General features: G+C 42.8%; 1 protein-coding gene across 5 annotated transcripts in view; it reads right to left on the bottom strand.

Annotated features, from left to right (window-relative positions):
- Positions 1-21539, bottom strand: part of ARAF (A-Raf proto-oncogene, serine/threonine kinase) — a 207570-nt gene that overhangs the window by 115614 nt on the left and 70417 nt on the right. For all 5 annotated transcript variants that reach the window (XM_085629532.1, XM_085629529.1, XM_085629530.1 and 2 more), the window contains 5 exons: positions 14989-15095; positions 14237-14339; positions 11697-11854; positions 10982-11065; positions 6696-6831 (listed from right to left, as the gene is read on the bottom strand). In XM_085629532.1, coding sequence (XP_085485658.1) covers positions 6696-6831; positions 10982-11065; positions 11697-11854; positions 14237-14339; positions 14989-15095 — 588 coding nt within the window. The remainder of the gene's footprint in view (positions 1-6695; positions 6832-10981; positions 11066-11696; positions 11855-14236; positions 14340-14988; positions 15096-21539) is intronic.

Consider the following 21539-nt stretch of genomic DNA (forward strand, 5'->3'; position numbering starts at 1 on the left):
ATTGATCCATTGGTTATTGATGGAGGCTCTTTTCAGATATCAAACATATATATATGACTTAAATGTACACCCAGCCAACAGACAAAAGGTTTAAGGTAAGAGTAAGAGAAACCACTCATTTTGAGGGGCAAATTTCAGACTCCGCTCTTGGCGAAGATTAGGTGGGAGATCTGAGACGCGTTTTAGGCCTAACAGTTGTAGTGAACATTTTTGGAATCAAGTTAGCCTCCAAGAAAGAAGGGTTTTACAATGAGAAATTAGTGTGAAAGCATACCGATCAGGAAGGAAAATGCTACTTACCAGTCTGCATCTGTTCTGCGCATGTAGAACTGCATAGTTGTACACTGTGCATAGATCGCCATCTAGTGTTGGGCTCGGATGCTTGCACCTTGTTGTTCTCTTGGAAGAGCCTTTTGTAGTCACGAGAAGATAGGGTACTCCTCCATTGGGCGATAGTGCGCATGGGCATAGACTCCCTCCTCAGATTGTTTTTCGCCATGATAGGAAATGATGGAGTTAGTAAGAAATAAAGAGATGTCCATATGAATGTATGTAATTATGATAATACAGGAACAGATACAGGTTCCAGGGAGGCGGGTGGGTGTGTACAACTCTGCAGCTCTACATGCCAAGAACAGATGCGTACTGGTAAGTAGCATTTTCCGTTCGAGGCATATGAGCTGCAGATTGTACACTGTGCATAGACTGTACAGCAGTGTCTCCCTTAGCGGTGGTCACCTGTATCTGTTGCAGTGGTTTGAAAAAGTGTTTTAAGAACAGCTTGGCCTACAGAAGCCTGTTGCTTAGCCTGTACATCAACACAATAATGTTTGGTGAAGGTGTGTGGTGTAGACCATGTTGCTGCTTTACAGATGTCATCTCAGGGAATGTTCCCAAAGCATGCCATGGAAGCCCCTAGTTTGCGTGTTGAGTGCGCTCTAGGGGGAATTGTTAATGTGCGTTTAGCCTTTTGGTAGCATATTTGAATGCATTTGACTATCCACCTAGCGATCCCAGCTTTGGAGATGGGGTTACCTTTGTGAGGTGGTGAGAAGGCTACAAACAGTTGTTTTGTCTTTCTAAAGGGCTTAGTCCTGTCAATGTAATAAAGTAGGGCTCTTTTGACATCCAGTGTGTGAAGAGCTCTCTCTGCTACGGAGTCTGGGGTTTGGAAAAACACCGGTAACTCAACTGATTGGTTAAGATGAAAAGCAGAGATTGCTTTGGGAAGGAATTTTGGATTTGTTCTGAGAACCACTTTGTTATGATGTATTTGTAAGAAATGGTTCTTGTATGGTTAAAGCCTGGATCTCGCTTACCCTTCTGAGAGAGGTAATTGCGACAAGGAAAGCAACTTTCCAAGTGAGGAACTGAAGTTCACATTTAAGTAAAGGTTCAAATGGGGGACCCATGAGCCTGGTAAGAACAATGTTTACATTTCACACTAGAGAGGGTGGCAGTCTGGGGGGAATTATTCTTTTAAGTCCCTCCATAAAGGCTTTAATTGCAGGTACTCTAAATAAGGACAAATGTTGTCTGTTTTGTAAATAAGCAGCAAGCGCTGCTAGATGTAATCGTAAGGATGAATATGCTAGAGTACATCTTTGTAAGTGTAGCAAATAATGTCCTGGATGGAAGCATCCAGTGGATTAATTTTATTATTTTTGCAGTAGATGACAAATCTTTTCCAATTTGCTGCATAGCAAGCTCTAGTAGTAGGGCGTCTGGCTTCTTTAATGATGTTCAAATAGTCCGGCGGAAGGTTAAGGTAACCGAACTCTAGGATTTCAGGAGCCAAATCGCTAGATTCAGTTGTCCTGGATCGGGGTGCCTTATCTCTCCATGGTTCTGCGTTAGCAATGTTGGGGAGAGGCGTAGTTTTTGGGGTGGAACTACTGAGAGTTCCAGTAGTGTTGTGAACCACGGTTGGCGTGCCCATGTGGGAGCCACAAGGATCATTTTGAGAGACTGTTGTCTGAGCTTGCGTACTACTAGGGGAATCAGTGGGAGTGGCAGAAAAGCGTACGCAAATCTGCCCGAACAGTTCATCCATATCGCATTGCCTTTGGACAACGGGTGTGGGAACCTGGCGGCAAAGGTTGGGCATCTTGTGTTTGCGTGTGTGGCGAACAGATCCATGTCTGGTTGACCCCACATCTGGAAAAAAGGTTGGAGAACTTGGGGATGAATTTCCCATTTGTGTATCTGCTGTGTCTGTCGACTTAGCAGATCCGCAATCTGATTGTGAACTCCTGAAAGATGTTCTGCCAGCAGGTATATATTTTGTGGAATGGCCCATCTCCAAATGTTTTGTGCAAGCTGGGACAGCTGCAGAGAATGTGTGCCTCCTTGTTTCTGTATGTAGTACATGGCTGTTATGTTGTCCGTCCGGATTAGGACAGTCTTGTGTCGTAGATGTACTTGGAATGATTTTAAAGCTAGAAATATTGCTAGTAATTCTAGGTGATTGATATGGAGCACTTTCTATTGAGTGGTCCATTTGCCTTGAATTGTTTGGTTTAGGAGATGGGCTCCCCAACCAATGAGTGATGCGTCTGCGGTCAGCACTATCTGCGGAACCGACTCGAGGAAAGGCCGCCCTTTGGACAGGTTTCATGTATTCCACCACTGCAGAGAGCGATGTGTGCGGCTGTTCACCAACACCAGATCTGTAAGTTGTCCTTGATCTTGGTTCCAATGACGTGCTAAGCATTCCTGTAAGGGGCGCGTCTGAAGTCTTGCATGAGGTACGATAAAGATGCAAGAGGCCATCATCCCTAGGAGTTGCATGAATACCCTTGCTGGGAGGGAGTGGTGTGGTTGAAATTTGCTGCTTAGGGCTTGCATACTGGCTAACCTGGTTGGACTGGGATATGCCTGAGCTTTGGAGGTGTCTACTGTGGACCCTAGATACTGATGTATGTGGCAGGGCTGTAGATTTGACTTGGGGTAATTTAGTGTGAATCCCAAGTCATGTAGCAGTTGGATAGTTTGATGAGTGTGATGAACGCACTGGTTGAATGACTTGGCTTTTATCAGCCAGTCGTCGAGATATGGGAAGACATGGATTTGTTGTCTTCTCAAGTGTGCTGCCACTACCGTAAGGCACTTTGTGAACACTCTGGGTGTGGTGGTCGCCCCGAATGGAAGGACTTTGAACTGATAGTGTTGTCCGTCCACTATGAACCTTAGATACTTTCTGTGAGCAGGGTGTATGGGAATGTGGAAGTAGGCGTCCTTGAGATCTAGTGTGGCAAGGAAGTCGCCTTGTTGTAGCAGTGGGAGAACCTGTTGAAGAGTGATCATATGAAAATGATCGGACTGTATATAGAGATTGAGGGGTCGGAGGTCGAGTATTGGCCTTAGTCTCCCGTCCTTTTTGGGGATTAGGAAATACAGTGAGTAAACCCCTGTTGCTTGATGCTATAAGGTAACTGGTTCTATTGCATACTTTTGAAGCAGTGAGAGAACCTCTTGTTTTAAGAGCGTAAGGTGTTCTGTGGACATTGGACGCTGTTTGGGTGGAATGTTGGGTGGGGTTGCTGCGAGTTCCAGGCAGTAACCATACTGGATAATTTGTCTTACCCACATGTCTGATGGAATGCCAGACAGGTAGGAACTGGGAGAGTCTCCCCCCGACCGGAGTGGAATGGTTTGGAGGGAGCAGAGGGAAGTCACTGTTTAGTAGTGGGGGAGGTACAAGTGTTGTTGTTACTTCTGCCTCTCCCTTTGTTGTTGTTTCCCCTGTATCCGCCTCTAAAATATCCTCTATTGGGGGATGTTTGAGTGGTGTTTTTATAGGAAGAGGAGGCAGTGTCTATTGTAATGTTTTTGAATGCTCCCCTATAGAAGGAGCGAAGAAAGGAACCACGTGTGGATGGAGACTGTAATGCTCCCATGGATTTGGCAGTCCCGTGTCCTTTTTCATCTTCTCTAGAATGGTCCAAAAAGTTGTTTCTAATTGAACGGCTTGTTGAGGATAGTTGATTGAACCTCCTGTTTAAACCCTAAAATGCGTAACCAGGCATGTCGTCTGCGTAGCACACTAGTGTTAACAGATCTAGAGGCTGTGTCAGCTGCATCAAGGGCTCACTTAATTGATGCGTTGGTTATTAATTTGCCCTCCTGGATTGAATCACTTGCCTGGGTTTTGTATTGATCAGGCGAATGCTGCAATAGGGTCTCTAGTCGGTCATAGTGAGCCCTAACATACCTAGCAAGTAATGCTTTGGTGTTGGCTATGCGCCAGTGATTAACTGCTTGAGCAGCAACTCTCTTGCCAGAGGCATCTAACAACTTAGACTTTTTATCCGGAGGTGGTGCGTCACCGGAGGTTTGAGAGTTGGCGCGTCTTCTAGCGTTAGATACCACTAAGGGTAGTTGCCCCTTGATGTAGATGGGATTGTCGGGGGCGGGCTTATACTTTTTGTCAATCCTGGGATTGAGAATTCTATCCCTCACTGGGTCTTTGAATATGTCTGGGGCATGTTTAATGACCCCTTTTAGCATAGGCAGGGTTTGGACAGTCTTCTGGGACTGTTCAAAGGTGTCTAGAAGGAAGTCCTCGTCTGCAGGGTCAGAACACATGTGGACACCATGGTTGACAGCAGTTCCATTTACGAGTTGTCCAAAACCAATATTGTCATCTGGGGGAGATGGTTTTGTTGGATATGGATGCGGATCAGGGAGGTCTGGAGAACCTAATGGGTTATCATAATCATCCCAATCGTCCTGTGGTACGTCTGTATCATCATCAGGATCTGTGAAAGGGTCATTGTTGTCTCCTCCACCCTCTAAATCATCATCATCATCCTTGTGTGGTGGTGGTGAAAGTTTTGGGGGCTGCGGAGGAGAGACAGACTTAGGAGGACGAACTGGCTCAGGAGGAAGGACAGGCTTAAGAGGAAGAACAGGCTCAGAAGGAGAAACAGGAGAAGAGGGTCTTATAGGTGAAGTGGCACAGTCTTTTTTTCTTTACAAGCACTGCAGGAGTGTCTGATGTATCCAGCTTCCTCCTCTTGTGTGGAACAGCAGCCACATGTCCTGTTTTAGGGTCTATATGCAGTTTTTTCTGCTTGGGATCAACAGGATCCGGTCAAGAACGTTCTTCCTCTTCGGTAACCGCTTTCGGCACCGACTTTTTCGGGTCCGAGCGAGGTTTGGATTTTTGCTCCGAGGCCTTAGGAGTTGGTTTAGGGTCCTTTCACTTGGCTATGGAGCTATAAATCTTTTTCGGTTCCGAAGGTTTTGGATTCAGAACCGATAGTTTTTCTTTCAGCGTCGAGGTGGTTGGTACGGACTTCTTCTTGGGAGTAGGTTGGTCTCCCGTCTTTGGTGCCAAAGGCGCCTGCGGGACACTGATATGCGGTTTGCTCGGTCCCGAGCTACCGGCAGGCTTGTCCTTTATCTTCGGAGCCGAGCCCGAGGGCGGGGCTTCTGAAGCTTGTTTTCGGTCACGACCGGGGCCAGCAGGCGAAGTCTTGACCAGGGCCTTCTTTTTTTTCAGATGGAGTTGGGGTAGGGGCAGTTGTACTCACTCGTTGACCAGGAGTGATGTGGTCATCTGAGTCGTCTGCTTCAGACACGATTTGCAGGTCCTCAGAATCCTCCTCCGGGACTTCGTCGAAGATGTCCACTGGTGCCGGGGCTGTTGCTGCGCCATGATGGGTCACCCGGTCCGGCGATCACGGATGGTTTTCTTTGATCGAAAAGAGGCGCAGGCCTGGCAATTGTTCTCGTCGTGCTCGGGCGAGACACACAGGTTACAGACCTTGTGATGGTCACTGTGTGGGAATTTCGCTCCACACTGGGGGGCAATTTTTAAATGGAGTCCTTTCCATGAGCTGTATGTCCGAACGGCGCCGATAGGCCCAACGGCCCACACAGACGACTGGAAACGAGTAGTTGAGATGCGCGTCGAAGATTACGCGATCGAAAACAATACCATCGAGTTGTAGATAGTTTGCGCGTCGAAAGGGTTTGGAAAATAAAGTACCGAACCAGAGCGCAAAAGTTACATCCAAACCGATGGCGGAAAAAACTATCAGAGGATGCAGTCAATGCCCATGTGCACTATCGTACAAGGGAAGAGTCACCTATCTCGTGACTACAACAGACTCTTCCAAGACAACAACAAGGTGCAAGCATCCGAGCCCAACACCAGATGGCGATCTATGAACCGTGTACAATCTGCAGCTCATATGCCTCGAACCATTAGTTACGTTTCATCAATGGTACGCTTATCTGGGCATCCTTTTCTATAGTCACAAGATGTAAATTTCTCTTACAACCAGGGTGTCACAATGATGGGAATTATTGAAAGTTTATTAACTAAAATAGATTTCACACTAGAACACCTATAGGAAGGAAAAATGCATCCCTTTATCTACTTATTTCACCCGTGCATGGAAAGCATTCACTTAAAGATGATTATTTACACTCAAAATTTGCCCAGACTAACGTACGTTTTACTGTTTTAGTATGATTAAAACCACTACAAAATCTACTTAGTGTTGAAAGGAGGGGATGTTCATGGAGAAACTAAGACACTTAATCCTATTACGTGCATTTTAAACAAATAGTGATGATTAATGCCCATTCCATAATTACAAGAAAGGTACTAACAGCTTCAAACAGATAGGAGAGGACGCATTTCTTGAAACTAAGATGAGTGCATGAGCAACAGTTATATTTACCTCTATCATGCTGCTGTCCACTGGTGTTGTGGTGCTAATCATGTGCACATTAGGGGTGGAGGTGGAGCGGTGTCGTTGCAGGGGTTGGCCCTCACCAGGAAAGGTGAAAGCAGCTGTGTTCCTATGCACACGGGGACTGAAATGTAAAAGGAGAGAAGCAGGGTGAACAGGTAGCGACAGTGAAACCAAAGTCCAGATCAAACAACGCATCAAATTCAGCTTGAGGCAAAAGTAGACGATGAAGCATCAAGAAGCTTTTAATTGTCCCAGTCATTTAATAATAGTATGTTATTCACAAAGTTTGGTCTACATACCATTCTAAAGAGTATTGTCTTTGCCAGTAACACACATCACATTCTGACTCAGCAAAAAAGGTGCCATCACCAAGTAAGGATGCTGCAATGGAGTGTCCTTTTGAAGATGGCACCAATGACCAGGTATAAAAGCACATGTCACTACTGGCAGAAGGGAGAGAGTGGACTATGCTGCTCTGAAAAGATGGAATCTAAGAATTGATGAGCTTCATGCACACTAGGTAGCATTAACATATATTTAAAGCAGGCTCATGATTATATATTTTGTACTGAGAGCTTTAGCAACAGTATATATAACAAAAGCAATGCCATAAAAGACAATTGTCTTTTAAAAAAATGGACTTGTAAATGCATTGAAAGTTGTCAAATGAAGACAGTATTTTAAAACAGTGATTCACACAAACACTAGTCAGGGTAAAAGCAATAGCAGACAAATTCAGAAGGCATCATCATCCTCATCATCATCATCATCAAGCTTTATTCGGCCACAAAGATGATAAAAGCACAATAAAAAACACAGTTTGAAACCATCAGATCACAATAAAATCATGCAAATATCAACTGCTCCCCACTTTTAAAAGAAAAGTAAGAGTACTTCAAGAAATATTTTAAAATCCCTGTGAATTACTAAATTTCATGTTAGCTTTTTGGGCTCTCAAATAAAAGTCCTTACAAACTCATAACCTTGAGCTAAAGTGCATATCTTCTTCTCAGTGCTTGAGTAATACAGTTTAAGGTTGAGGAGCATATCGTTTTGGACTCCAAGCGCTGGAGGAAACACAAACCCTCCAGGTGATTGTTAAAAAATCTCCTTCTTAGAATTGGGCAGAGAAACCGTAACCTGAGAGAAGAATATAGCATGCAAAAGAGCATAAAGTGCTTCGCTGATTGATGCGATTTCCCATCACACGGACTGTAAGGTAGTGATGGAAACTAAGTACCTGACAATGGGAAAGCCACCAAAAAGTGAATCTTGTTCCCGCATAATCTTGTCAGGTCGAACCTTAGCTCGGGTTCAATTACCCAGGACAAATATGACTCTACACCTTTAGATGTAGAGAGTGGCATGTATGATTGAACCGTGACCAGGTTTAGTACCTTCATGAACCTAGCTTCCTCACTATATGCAATATATTTCTCTTTTATTAAATTCTTTGCATTTAGGGGTATTTTATTATTAGGTTCTACGAAAAAGTCACGGTCCGAGTGCACAAAAAGTGTTCTTAATGTACTTGAGCCACGGTATTGCAATTATATTACCCTGCACGAGGCAATCTTTTATTACATTACGAGTGAAACCCAGTTCCTGTGTGATCCAAATGTTGTACCATAATTGAATGGGGGCCATGCCTACCTTAGCTTCCAAAAACCCCACACCCAGCTCCTTATGGGTAATAAAACTTGGGGTGGTCTTTGGGTTCCCTAATAATCTGTTTAAAAATGTATTTTCTGCTCCTTTTAGAGCTTTAGGAATAAAATAACCCCATACACCAGCCCCGTATAGGCCCATGCTGAGAGCTTTACTGTTATAAAGCATAATCATTTCTGGGATGGGTTTTTGTCCTAACTTCTTTGAAAAACTGGTAATTGATTTAGAAGCTTCCTCCACCCCCTGTCTTCTCTGAATTAATAACCTTTCCCAGTCCATGTTCTCATTAAACATCATAACTAGATAACTAAAAGGTTTTGTTTTTTGGACCTCAATACCCCCAATAAAAATTGTTTTTGACCGGGTATTTTTTGGACCACAGGTCATAACATACGATTTCTATAGATTCACCCTCCGCTTCAGATCTTGCATAAAATGATTAGAACCATTTAAAAGTGATTGCAACCCATTTGCAGTGTGCACAATTAAAACTGCGTTGTCCACGTACAATAGTACAGGGACTACGCGGGTACCAATTTTGGGGAAGTCATAGGTGCAAGAAACTAAAAACGTCTCCAGGGCATTTATATACGCTAAAAATAAACATTTTGCCAAAATACAGACTTGTCTGATTCCATGCTTGACTTGAATAAGGGACGTATAGTCTCCTTGTTGCGTATAGCGGACCCTCATATGGGTATCTTGATGTAAAGTTTTTAAAACATGAACTAATGCAGGGCCAATCCCTGCATGATCCAAGATTCCCCATAAAATGTCCCTGTGCAACAAGTCAAAGGCACAGGAGAGGTCCATGAAGGCCATACGTATGGCCCCTATCCTGGCCTTAGCATATCTACCTAGGATCAAAGTTAGGTTCAGAGCAAGCACGGGCGAAAACCATAATGCACTTCTGTGAAGAATTCTCTTTTGCCCACTCCTCTAATTTGCTAAAATTACCCTACCAAAATTTCTAACTCAGGTGTCTAATAATGAGATGGGTCTGTAGTTTATAGGGGAGTTTCTATCACCTTTCTTAAAAATGGGAACGGTGATAGATTCCTTTCAGGTCTCCATAGCTCCCTTTTTAACACCTGTTCTAAAAACGTTTGTTAGCAACAGGGCCCAGATGTCAAGGTTATGTTAAAAGACTATGCTAGGACCCCTTTCGAGCCTGGTGCCTTCACAGTTGCAGAACTTAAAATTGCTTTGCGAACTTCACCTACTGAAATGGTCTCACAACATTTTAGAAGTTCTGGGAGTGACATTCAGAAGTCAGAGACAGCAGTGGTAGATACACAGTAATGCAGGTACCACTGCTCTGGACACATTACCTCAAAGTAAATCATCACTGGAGTTAGGTCTTGGAGAAAGGACAGAGGTGGCAGAATGGGCAGAACTACGGTTAACCTTGTGATATTTCTGGAAAGCTGCATCATGTGTAACTGTGAAAGGTTTGCAGTAAACAATAGCAGATGTTTTCATTGTAGTGCAATATAAAATGTGATCATGTATCACTTTGAAAATGCCAGACCTATCTAACCAGAAGTTGCAATCTTACATTGAACTAAAACTCTAGCCATCACCAGTTAGAAATTACCATGACAGCCTTGTGATAAATCTGAGCAAGGATACAAAAACTGATGTGACGTTGCCAGAACAGTGTTTTAAAATATCTGGGTGGGCTAAAGAGAAGAATTAGAGTTAACAACACGAGAGGGTGTTACTAGAATTAGTGATAATCTTGATCTGATGCTCATGCTTTGCACTGAATGTGAAGAAATATTTTGCTCTTATGGTTCTAATAAATAGAACATGTCTCACATATTAAAACCGCCAAGTAAGTAAACTCTTAACCTAATTTAGAGCATGTGTAAAATAGCATAGCTATGCCACAGGCTGTACAAGGCTTTTCCTTTTATTCCCCAATGTAATAATCCAGTCCACACACGGGGGTTAGTATCAATCATGACAAATGTACTGCCTGAATGCCACCACAATCTACAGAAATTCTCAGCTTTCCTAGAGTGACCAGAAAAACCCATGACCAAACGATACACTTTAGCATAAATTCACTTTGTTATCACAGAGACAGGCAAGTCATAGAGCCTGATTTAACTAAAATATGCAGATTAAGTGGCCGATTAACCACCCACACCACTGGTGACATGTATGCCCTATTTACAGTTATGCCAATGGTGGACATTCCACTGGAGGATAATACTCCTGCCACTCTGCCCATGAGCAGAGGGAACTACCATCAGACGTTATAGCGGACCACCCGACCCAGGATGGATGGATGGATTTCCTCAGGAAATCCAGTGAGGTGTTCCTAACATTTTGAAAATACCAGCAACTAAAAGAGATTAGATAAATGGGCACAGACTGTATGCCGTCTACTTTGGGGGTGTAATTTCAGTGCTCTCATTTAGTGGTAGAGCTTGCACCAGGCGAGACAGTGACTGGTATATTTTACTTGTCCTGCATGTTGACTGGGAAGATAAATCGGCTTACATGGCAGGTCGAAAATCTTCTATTCAAACTCTACACCTGCCATACTTTTTTTCTAAGGAAAAGCTAGATCTTCCCTGTTCACCATTACTCACCTTTCAGGCTGTGGGGTAAGGGGCTCAGGAAGCAGCTGGTGATCCAGAAAACCTGACATTTCCGTGACACCTGAGGAGTAGGTTCTGAAATGGAATAAATACAAATATTATGTTTTGAAATTTTTTTATTAGAAACCGTTAGTACACAATAAAATACAGACAAGGGCCTACAACCACCAAGGCCGGCCGCTATAGAGCCCGAGGGCCCGCAACGCAATGCCACACATTCAAACGAGCCAGAGGCAGAGCTCCCGGCTGTCCGTGAGCACATATAGCAGGCCGTGGCCACAGGCCAGGAGCAATCTGAAAAAACAGTTTCATTTTCTATTAAATACAAAACACACTCAAGGCAATGAGAGTCCGAAATAGCAGCGTGCTCTTCCCAGGACGGGGAACTACGTACAGTGTCCATAGCAGTTCTTGTCCGGAAGTGGTAGTGGGGGGCAACGGGAAGACAAAGCATGGAACACACCTCACACAATCCCGCAGAATGCGTGGCTAGGGGGACAAAGCGATATCGACCTCTAATGGCAGAGGCGGGGTGCAGATACGTCCACGATGTAAATTCCATGGACCCCATACCTTAGTCCATTTCCCTGGCTTGCCTCTCGCAACAAATATTATGTTAATGAACTGTGTAATTATGACCCTTCTGGGAGAAGGATGCTGGGCAAGGTCATAGGTAGGAAAGGGAGGCGGCGGGTGTCTAACTCACGGTGGTTTGTGTATCTTGGTCATGTCAACACAGGCAGTCGGCACCTTGCTGCTGCAGTGCTGGTGGAACTTGTAGCCGCAGGTCTGGCAACGAAAACCATGGAAGAGGAACTTCAGGCAGAAATCACAGAAAGCCATGTTGAAGTAGGTTTTGCGCACCTGCAGATAGTTAAGGAAACACAACATACAGTGAGGTGAGGAGGATTAAGTATGGTCAAAGGAGACTGTGAGCTATAGTGGAAAATGCAAGAGCACTGCAAAAAGGCAAAATAGTGAGGATGGAAATCACATGAAAGAAAGAGGGCATCAATTATCCGCTGGCAGGCTGGTAGAAATGTAATTGGGCTAATAGAGACCCATCCTCCCTGGTGACAATATATATATTTTTAAGTATTTTTATTATTCTTATATATGTATATAGCACACAGTATCAACAGTACACATATCTAGTACAAACAGTAGTATAAACATCTTCAATCGCACAAGTCGATCTGGGATCGACCTGCAATGCCTCCTCCTTTCCCACCCAGGTGAGCCATTATTAAATATACATACCACTGACCCCCTCCCACCCACCACCAGACAGGGAATATTTGCCAAAAGCATGTGTTCATGCTTTACACCATCTTCCATGTTATAGAAAGACAAACATATAGGTAAATTGCAATAGATTTTTGTGGTGCCATTACTATCTCCTTCAGAAAGCTAAGGGGTAGCTACCCTAAGGCTGCTTTCCAAAGCTTTATCAGGTTACATCATTCTAGATGTTCAATCTCTCTCTCTAATGGTAAACAGAGCAGACATGGCTGGAGCGCTTTCGGCAAATATTGTATTTGAGGGGGCCATCAGGGCATGGAAGCCCAATCGGCTTATTGATTTTCCTACTAATAAATGGCTGAAGCAGTGGTTTGTTTGCAAGTAATGTCTCTGACAAACTGGGAGCTTTCTCACAGCACATGGGGAAAACTTGTTTTTTTAAATTCTAGTTCGCCCATGCTTTGGGTGGCAGTTTTGAACAGGCAAAAATGTAATCAATCCTTCTGATAGACTGTAACTGGCAGCCCTGTGGTGGATGGCCTGCAGGTAAGATGTTTCCCATGGTAGAGACAGCAGAGCCTCTGCCTTTGAAAATGAAGCTGCGCCCCCAAACTGAAATCCTGAAATTGGGAATCCTGACAATTTGTAAGTTTGTAGTCACTGCCATACTCTAAAAGACTCCCCACATCTTTACGGAACAACATGACATTGCATTCAGTACAGTCTACCCTAGTTCTGAGGTCAAAATATGCCCTTTCTAAAGGTTTCTCTTTAATCAATTTAGTAGTATGTTGCATGGCTTCTTTTTTGCCTTTAGCTAGGTTTCATATTTTTAATATAAAAACCTATTTTCTATTTCAGATAAACATTCACTTGGAAAACTCTGAATTCTACAGGCACCTCCTTTGTTCCTCCCTAGAGAAGCCAAATATGTCCATGTTTGGCAAGGTGGGACATGAAACGTCTTAATACTAACAATGGAACACTACAAAAATTAACAGACAAAGGAAAAAATTCAATAATAGTAACAGAAATAGGAAAAGTTAGAGACAGCCACCTCTGAATCTGAATGTAGCTAGAATAGCCTTTTAGCAGAGTCAGAGCGAACAATCCAAGATCCGTTTTGTCATGATGAAAACATTCAAACAGATGTCCCTGTACATACCCACCGGAAAGACTCATAAGTGGAAGACTTGTCCTAGCCTCGATGGCATGATGCTGTAGGGCCATACAGAGAGCAAAGGGCACTTTAGGAAATGGTTAGCGTTAAAAAGCAGGTGCTGCACAATACACCATTCAGAGAAGGTTTAACATCTTACATTCAGTCTCCTGTTCAATTACAAAACCTGCACAGAGTAGTGGTGAAAAGTATGAGAAGGTGATTATAGTGGATGATTAAATACCTGAAGAAAATGTATCACATTAATAGACTGCACTTCTTCAAGTCAGCTACGTAGTCGTGCGCAGGCAGGATTTAGCGTCAAGTTTTCAAAGGAGTAAAGGACTACTGGAGAATATGTTTTAATGAATGAATGAGGTAGCATTTATAAAGCGCCTGGTTACCCGAGGGCATCCCAGCGCTGATAGTGAAGCAGATAAAAGACAACAAGCAGTTCAAGGGAAAAGGAAGGTTTTCAATTGCTTTCGGAAATTCATGTAGTTTGACTGTAGACGAATGTGGGGAGGGAGGTGGTTCCATAGCTCAGCAGCATGGTATGAGAAAAGGCGACCTCCACTCTGGGTGCGTTTTATTTTTGGGACTAGCACCAGATGCTTATTTTCGGATCTCAAGGCTCTATTGGGCCGATAGGGATGAATCATGGAACGAATCATTGGGGATCCTTCTCCGGAGAGTGCTTTATGTGCAATGCACATGGCCTTAAACTGGACTCTCTCCTGGATTGGGAGCCAGTGCAGAGAGGTAAGAGCAGGTTTGGCTGAAATCAACCAACAATGATTAATTCGAGTGGGATGCCCCATTAGTCTGAGAGGGCCGGGACTTACAAAGTTGTGCATCGAAAGTGGTACATCGTCCAACACCTCCACAAGAAGCTCCTCCCCTGCCAGGGGGCTGATGTCCGTCTCCCAATCCGTTAGAGCCTTGCGCCTGTAAACGAGATGAGAAGTGAAAATGAATATCGGATAATACTGGGGCAGGATTTTAAACTATCCACCTGCCTGACAAGATGTACTATACAATAGTACAGGACTGCCATCCAAACAGATATACCAAGACACCTCAGCCCTGACCAGCTTTGCCACTTACAAAACACTACTGAGAATAACAAACAGCACTGTTAACACGCCATCCATGACAAGATATTCACAGACTGAGACTCACACAGAACTCTCCCAATGTACATCAATCAATACTGCAGGTCTCCTGTTGTTTAATAAGCTGAACCCAAATACAGAACTGTTTATGCATGTGAATTCTGACGTGCAGGAACCTCCGATATTCTAAGTCAGGGCCTGACCTACTATTCAGAATTTTTTTACTTTCTGGTACTTTGATCCCACACATAGCTCTGGAAAGACATCTAACTGCTAATCTGTAATATTTCTGCTAGTATGATAGCTATAAACAATCCTTCCAAGCAAGGTGAATTGATACCGTCAGAAGACATTCCTCTTCCACGACTAAGAATGTGGCCAAGGTGTGCATGGGTCTAGTGTGACTGACACGCAGATAGCTTCTCCCCTTTGTGACGGATTAAACAGCTGTGATTTGCAAGTCTGATCCTTCAGTGGCTCACCCTTCAATGAGCCTGTAGACTGCACAGCAACCCTGGTTCAATCCTCTGACCTTCAGTGCCTTGTCCAGCGCCTCGTAAACGCTCATCCCTGGTCGGATGATATTCACCTGCACAAAATAGAGAAGACAAGTTAGAATGTAGTTGCAATTGCACGTGGCAACAATGATTAATAGAGAAGAATGGAAAACTGTAGGAAATCCACCTTTGCATTTGAGGGCCTTAAGGGACCCAGAGGCCCAGAGAAAGGAGTATAAACGAAACGGACATATATTTTCACCATATAAACAACTGTAGGACAAAATAAAATAATTAAATAAGTTAACTGGGCACACAATCGTATGGGAAAGGAGACGAAGTAAGGTACACCGAGATACGCTCAGAAAAGTCTTATGCAAAGTGCTTTTAGACAAAAGACACTTTTAAACAGATACCAACAGTCACAGCAACACTAGTACCCTGGGAAGAGTGATTGAAACAGACAGGCAAAGGCTCACCAAAGACAAGGACACAAGAATGTGCTTACAGAGAACTACAGTGCTTTACATTTTTCTACTGTAGTCGTACACATAGCTCAAATGTTCCAACTTTGCACGGGACAACACGAACATCACTTGCGGGATGTAAAAAGATTGCCTCAGCAAAGATCCTCTTAACTTCCTTCATGGGACTACCAACTGTAATCCTTAATGTAGGCTACAACATTCCTGCCTAGAATGCCCAGATGCTTCAAACTAGGAAAGGGATACTTGTATATAAACTATGACTAATCCATGTATTCAACTGATTGGGTCAAAGCCCTCTAAAGTCTGCAAAGTCTTACTTACCGACTCAGAAGACCCTGAAGTCATATTGTTAAGGAAGGCCATCATCCATGTGCCCCTACCTTCCTCAAAGAGAATACTGCCAAACTGGGAATCCTATGTGGTTCTAGGACTCCTCAATGTGGGAAAGACAGACAGACAGACAGACACACACACACTCTGAGCCAGTGAGCATGGCTCAGTAAGCTTACGCTTGCTGTCTTTTCCTCCTTCCTACTCAGCCTACCTTTTTTCTATTTTGCTGTGCTTCGTTCTGGTATTGGCTGTTTCATCAGTGGGATAAATAGGAATGGGCCATGAAGCAGAAATGAGGTTGTTATATGTTTCTGTGGTCTCTAATTTCATAGGCTGTATTTTATTTTATTTTTTAGGAGGGGGTGCATAGCGTGGGACCCTGTGACCCCGTTCCTTGTTAGGTCTTGTGGTAGACTAGACCTTTTGTTTTTGATAAAAGATATATGTACTTACATACAGGGGCTTTGAGTCTGTCCACTTCATCCATTGATCTACTGTAGTGACACTCAAATTTCGATTCCACCCACCATAGCATACAGCAATGGACAAAGGTCAACAGACCACACAGCTATTCTCTCACTGCCAAGCCCGATAATGCAGAAGAGCACTACAGACACAGTAGAAAAGAGTGTAAGATTCTTTTGATTTTGTACATACAATTATATGGGGGATGTGAGAGTGTTTGCACCTTCAGAGTCGAGGGCAAGATTTTGCGGTAGAAATGTACAATTTGCCAGTTATTAGTCATATAAATCGGTCTCATCATGAGCTCTGACAAAAGCTTAGCCCAAGACCCAGGATTCTGCCTATGTCCCTTATTGCTCAGCAAATGAAAGGAGTGAGGCACATATCTAATTAGAACAGTGAGGTGTGGCAGACATTGCGGTCTGTGTAGCCTTTGCTACTGTTGTGTGTGCATCAGGCTCCTAAAGGCACCAGCTTGTCACCAAAGCAAACTCTACTGAGACCTGCCTACTAGGGCTGTAGGGCTAGATGCCCTCTGGGCACAAGTGAGAGTTCCCTGCCTTCTCCGACCAGGGGACGTCTATTGGGCTGCAGCAGAAGAGGGCACACTGCAGATGGCAGTGTCCAGACTTCACTATTATAAGTGAATGACAACAGCAGGAAACAGACACAGTGGGTATTGGCTGACCACCACTGCCATTCAGATATGGAATAAGGTGTGGATCAGGATATGAATGAAAAACGGAATTGACAAAACAAACAGATCTGACTTTGTCAATCATGGAAGGCGTTTTATTCGTGTTTTATTCGTGTTTTTTGTTGTTTGTTTTTTAAATATACACACTATGAAAAGAGAGAATAGGGCATGCCTTTTCGCTTTGCTGATGCTGTTCAGTATCAGCGAGTCATATGAGATAATGCTTCATAAAGCATGCACACATATGTATAATGCCACCATTACTGATTTTTATTTACTTTTTAATTTAATATATATATTTTTTTAAATATATACACTATGAAAAGAGAGTAATAGGGCATTCCTTGTCGCTTTGCTGATGCTGTTCAGTATCAGCGAGTCATATGAGATAATGCTTCATAAAGCATGCATACATATGTATAATGCCACCATTACTGATATTCATTTACTTTTTAATTTAATATTCCAAGATGGATACCCATCATCATATAATAAAATACATGAAAGCGTATTATTTAACAAATAGCAGCCTGGGACCAAATTACAGCTGCTTGGCTCTCCAAAAAAGAAAAGAAAAATTGGAATAAAAAAAAAATGTGACGACGTATGGGTGAACAAATGGTGGAGCAGGCAGGGTGGTCGAGCGAGAAGTAAATGCTGTCGAGTGGAGGGAGCAGGGAAAAGTTGGGGAGCATTGGAAGAGCTGGTGAGGGACATTTAAAAAAAACTGCCACAGAGAGATAACGTGAGGGCTGTGGAGAGCGGGGGAAGCAACAGAAAAGCTTTGGGGGGCATACGGGGTGGTGGGAATGTGAGAAGGAATCAGCACAAATAGTAGAGAACAAGAAAAGTATGCAGTTGAGAGCTGAAAGTAATTCCTTGATGTGAAATGTGAAAAGATACAAGTCATTAAATTGTAACAAATGCAAAGAAGCTATGCTCCAGGGGAATTACACAAATTAGACGAGGAAGGAAACGTATTGCCAAAGAAGCAAGCAAGAACAACAGTCAACGGTAAGCAAGGGGCTGATCCAAAATAGACCGAGAGAAGCCCCAATAAAGGCGTAATTGGTCCTGAATTGCTTGTGTTTGGCTCAGGGAGGACCTGGCCTGGCAGTTCGGGCTGGACTGTTGCCATGAAAAGCAAGGTCAAGGCTGATTTGCATATGGCCGAGTTCAAACTGAGACGTAAGATGGGCGAATAACAACGGATTGCGAATGTGGCCCGAGCGACTGCCAGTGGCTGAGATTAATTGAAGCATTCCATCCATCACCTTGTTATTTGTGTATTATTTTAAGTCACATTTTAAATGCAAAGTACATTATAAGGAAATTTAAAACGTATTCTACAATGTGCTTTTACTTTGCAGCACATGGACTATACAGAATAGGTTTAATGATACACATATAAAGAAGAAAAAAGAGCAGTTTTGGACTTTTTGCTGACAGGGTTCTGCGTTTACAATCTTTATTTTTAAATCAAGAGAAGAATTCATAAGTGGATGCTTGCATCAAAGAAATGCTGTGTTAAGCATCTATTTAACTTTTATTTTTGATTTAGAGAAGCTTATTATCCTGAGAATGAAAGCAGTACTGTGAATTATGGGAAATAATTTAAAGAAAAGACCTCACTTCTGTGAAATACGGTCTTTGAAACCACTTGTGAACATTCAATAAAGAAACTTAATGTAAAATAAACAAATATATATAAATAAATATATAAATACGGGACGGGACGGGACATGTCACCAGCCTCAAACTGACATCTTAAATTACAACGTTTTTATTTTCAAAGTCTGTGTGCTTTTCAAGCAGATATGTTACTCGGAATACCCTGATAAAATCTGGAGGATATTCTAAAGATCTCAAGAAGAATGGTTTCAAATCCAGGCATATTTGAGGCAACATTTTGTAGCATGCAGTTTTTAGACATCCAGCAGTAATAAAAAGATTAGTGGGTAATTAGTTAATGAAAAGATAATGGCATTTAAGATTTCCAGAAAGACTTCTGTTTCCAAATACTCAACCAATTGGTACTAGTTCTTGTTTTAAAATAGATTTCAAGTAGTTGATTTTACATAATTTGGGGTAAAACCCCAGTCTGCCTTTTAGGGTTGAGGAGGATGAGGCAGAAAGACTATGGGGACTTTAGTGGTGGGATACGGCCCAGTGCCTGAATGCGCTGGACCCCACCCCACTTTTTCTTTTTTTACTTTAAAATTTCAAAAATAAATACTACTGGCTTCAAGTCGCCTTTTGGCCCCCTAGGTCTGAGACTGGGAACAAACGCACCCATCCCCAATCTACCACCAAACGAGGGAAAAAGGCTGCTTCAACCCCGAATTTTAAAATAAATATAAACAGCTGTGGTGTCCAGTAGTTCTGTCCCAAACCTCCCACTCTCTTCACAGGGAAGGACAAATTGTGGTTAACTATGCCCCAGAGGAGGGCTGAAATACTTTTGGGACTATAAGGGTGAGAGTATGCCAACCCCCATCTCATTCATAAAAACAACCCTGCCATTTGGGGGGCATTCTGTCCCCCTTGCTCCTCTCTCCCGGAGGAGGATAAATTGAGGAGGACAGATTGAGGGTCCATCCCACAGTCCTCTTCTGCAGGGTGCAGAAAAACTGAAAATGCTCACTTTATGGGGATGGGAGCACTTTATGGGGATGGGAAGCTACTCCACCCCTTCCCCCCCCAGCTCGGGTGGCTAGTGGGAGGATCCCTGCTCGGGAAGCACCCTCCTGCCGTGATCCTCGAGCAGGGATTCACTTTGGAGCAGTATCAATGGAAAGTGGACTTGAAGGAGTTAATTAGACGGTGCGTAGCCCTCTGGAACGCAGTCGTTGAAGCTAACTCGGAGCTTCCGTTGGCATCTGTAGTATTATAACGTAATAACCGAAGTAAGCATTTTCACTAACAGCGCAAGGCAATCAATGATACGCTGACAGCAGCTCAAAGGAGGAGAAGACAGTGGGACTCTTTAGGGTCTATAGCATCTCTACATAATTGGGAAAATCCATCCAAATATTATTCAAATCACTTTAGTTCATACACATTCCTAATATATTCATGTGTTTTTTCAGGCTCATCCCAACGGCGCAAGCAATCGGATGCCTTAACAGACCCTGGGATTCCTTTGCTACACAATCAGAGAAATTCTTTGAGTATTTCTGTCATCAATTACTCAGATTAGCCACCAAGAACTCTGATACCTTGCAAAGCTATTTCAACACAACATGCTACCTTAGTAGCTTTAGCTAACATTACATCATTTGTCACAATTAGCGTTTCCTTTACTATATATTGTTTGTTCTTGAACAAGCTGGTTCACAATGAAATAATTCAACGAGGATGCAAGCCTTTTGAGAGAAGCTATGAAACTATTACATGGCTTACTCACAGACTTCCCTTACAGTAAGTAGCTATTTCTTAATACAAACCCATTTATGTTCCTTCTTTAACGGTTATCCAATTGCTATAGAGCTATCTCATATTCAGTGGCTGTAAATACGTTTATGCACATCTGACCTCATCTTCAGAGCAACCTGTTAAAATTAACATGGCTCTTTCTCTTGCCTGCAAAAATGTCTTCTTCTTCCTCCTCCAAATAGGCCTCAAATCTTTCTGCTAATAGATGCATTTCTTTATTGTCAAAATGTCTTTATTGATTAAAATCATAATACAAAATTGTAGAATAATCATAGTATAAGTATGCCTGTGGCCAACACTCTGCCTACAATTACAATCTAAAATTAAGAAATTATAAGAATTTTCATAAAAACAGGAGTTTGGTACAAGCAACTGACAAACTTCTAGCAGTTGTACATTAGACACATGAAGAACACATGCAAAACCAACCAGCATCAGTGTCCTTTGCCATATATCGAAAAGAGCAGTCACAAGTAAAACCTTATTTCTTCCAATGGTTCTGTGCACACAAAGAATGTGTCAACTCGCTTCTTCTTTATAGCAGCACAGTCTACAACAACCAGCTTCATTTAGATAAGAGGATCAACTGTGCCTAAACTCTGCAAAGGCAAACGAAGAAAACCTTAGTCTTGAGATCATACATTCAGCCGAATGAGATAAGGATTCTGTAAGCTAATTTACACCGTTCAAACTCACATAAGTGGAGTGCATAGTTAGAGAGTTTTATATGGGATAAGTCATTTACTTCACTTCCCCGAAAGCGCAACCATATTCTTCTCTATTGCCTTCCTAATACCTAAATAATAGGTCCTGGGACCAAGCGTATTTAAATTCCTGTAAACCTAAAAGGGTTTTAATAATCGATTCAGGGGTCATCTTTCCTATTTCTGTACTCAATATTCACCAGCTACATTTCATCCCAAATAAATAATCCTAGAGAGCCAATGGTTGATGTTCTAAAATAAACTGTACACCTGTTGATTGTTTAACAAGCCTAATTCTAGCCACAGCTGTGCATGTAAGGAGAAATTATGTAGTCGAAAAACTTTCCTCTAGACTTGAAATTGAAGCTTAACGGGGCAGCATGAACTGATCCTAAACAGGCCAGTGGTCCATGT

The sequence above is a fragment of the Triturus cristatus genome, chromosome 10 (genome assembly GCF_964204655.1).
Source record: "Triturus cristatus chromosome 10, aTriCri1.1, whole genome shotgun sequence".
Lineage (NCBI taxonomy): Eukaryota > Metazoa > Chordata > Amphibia > Caudata > Salamandridae > Triturus > Triturus cristatus.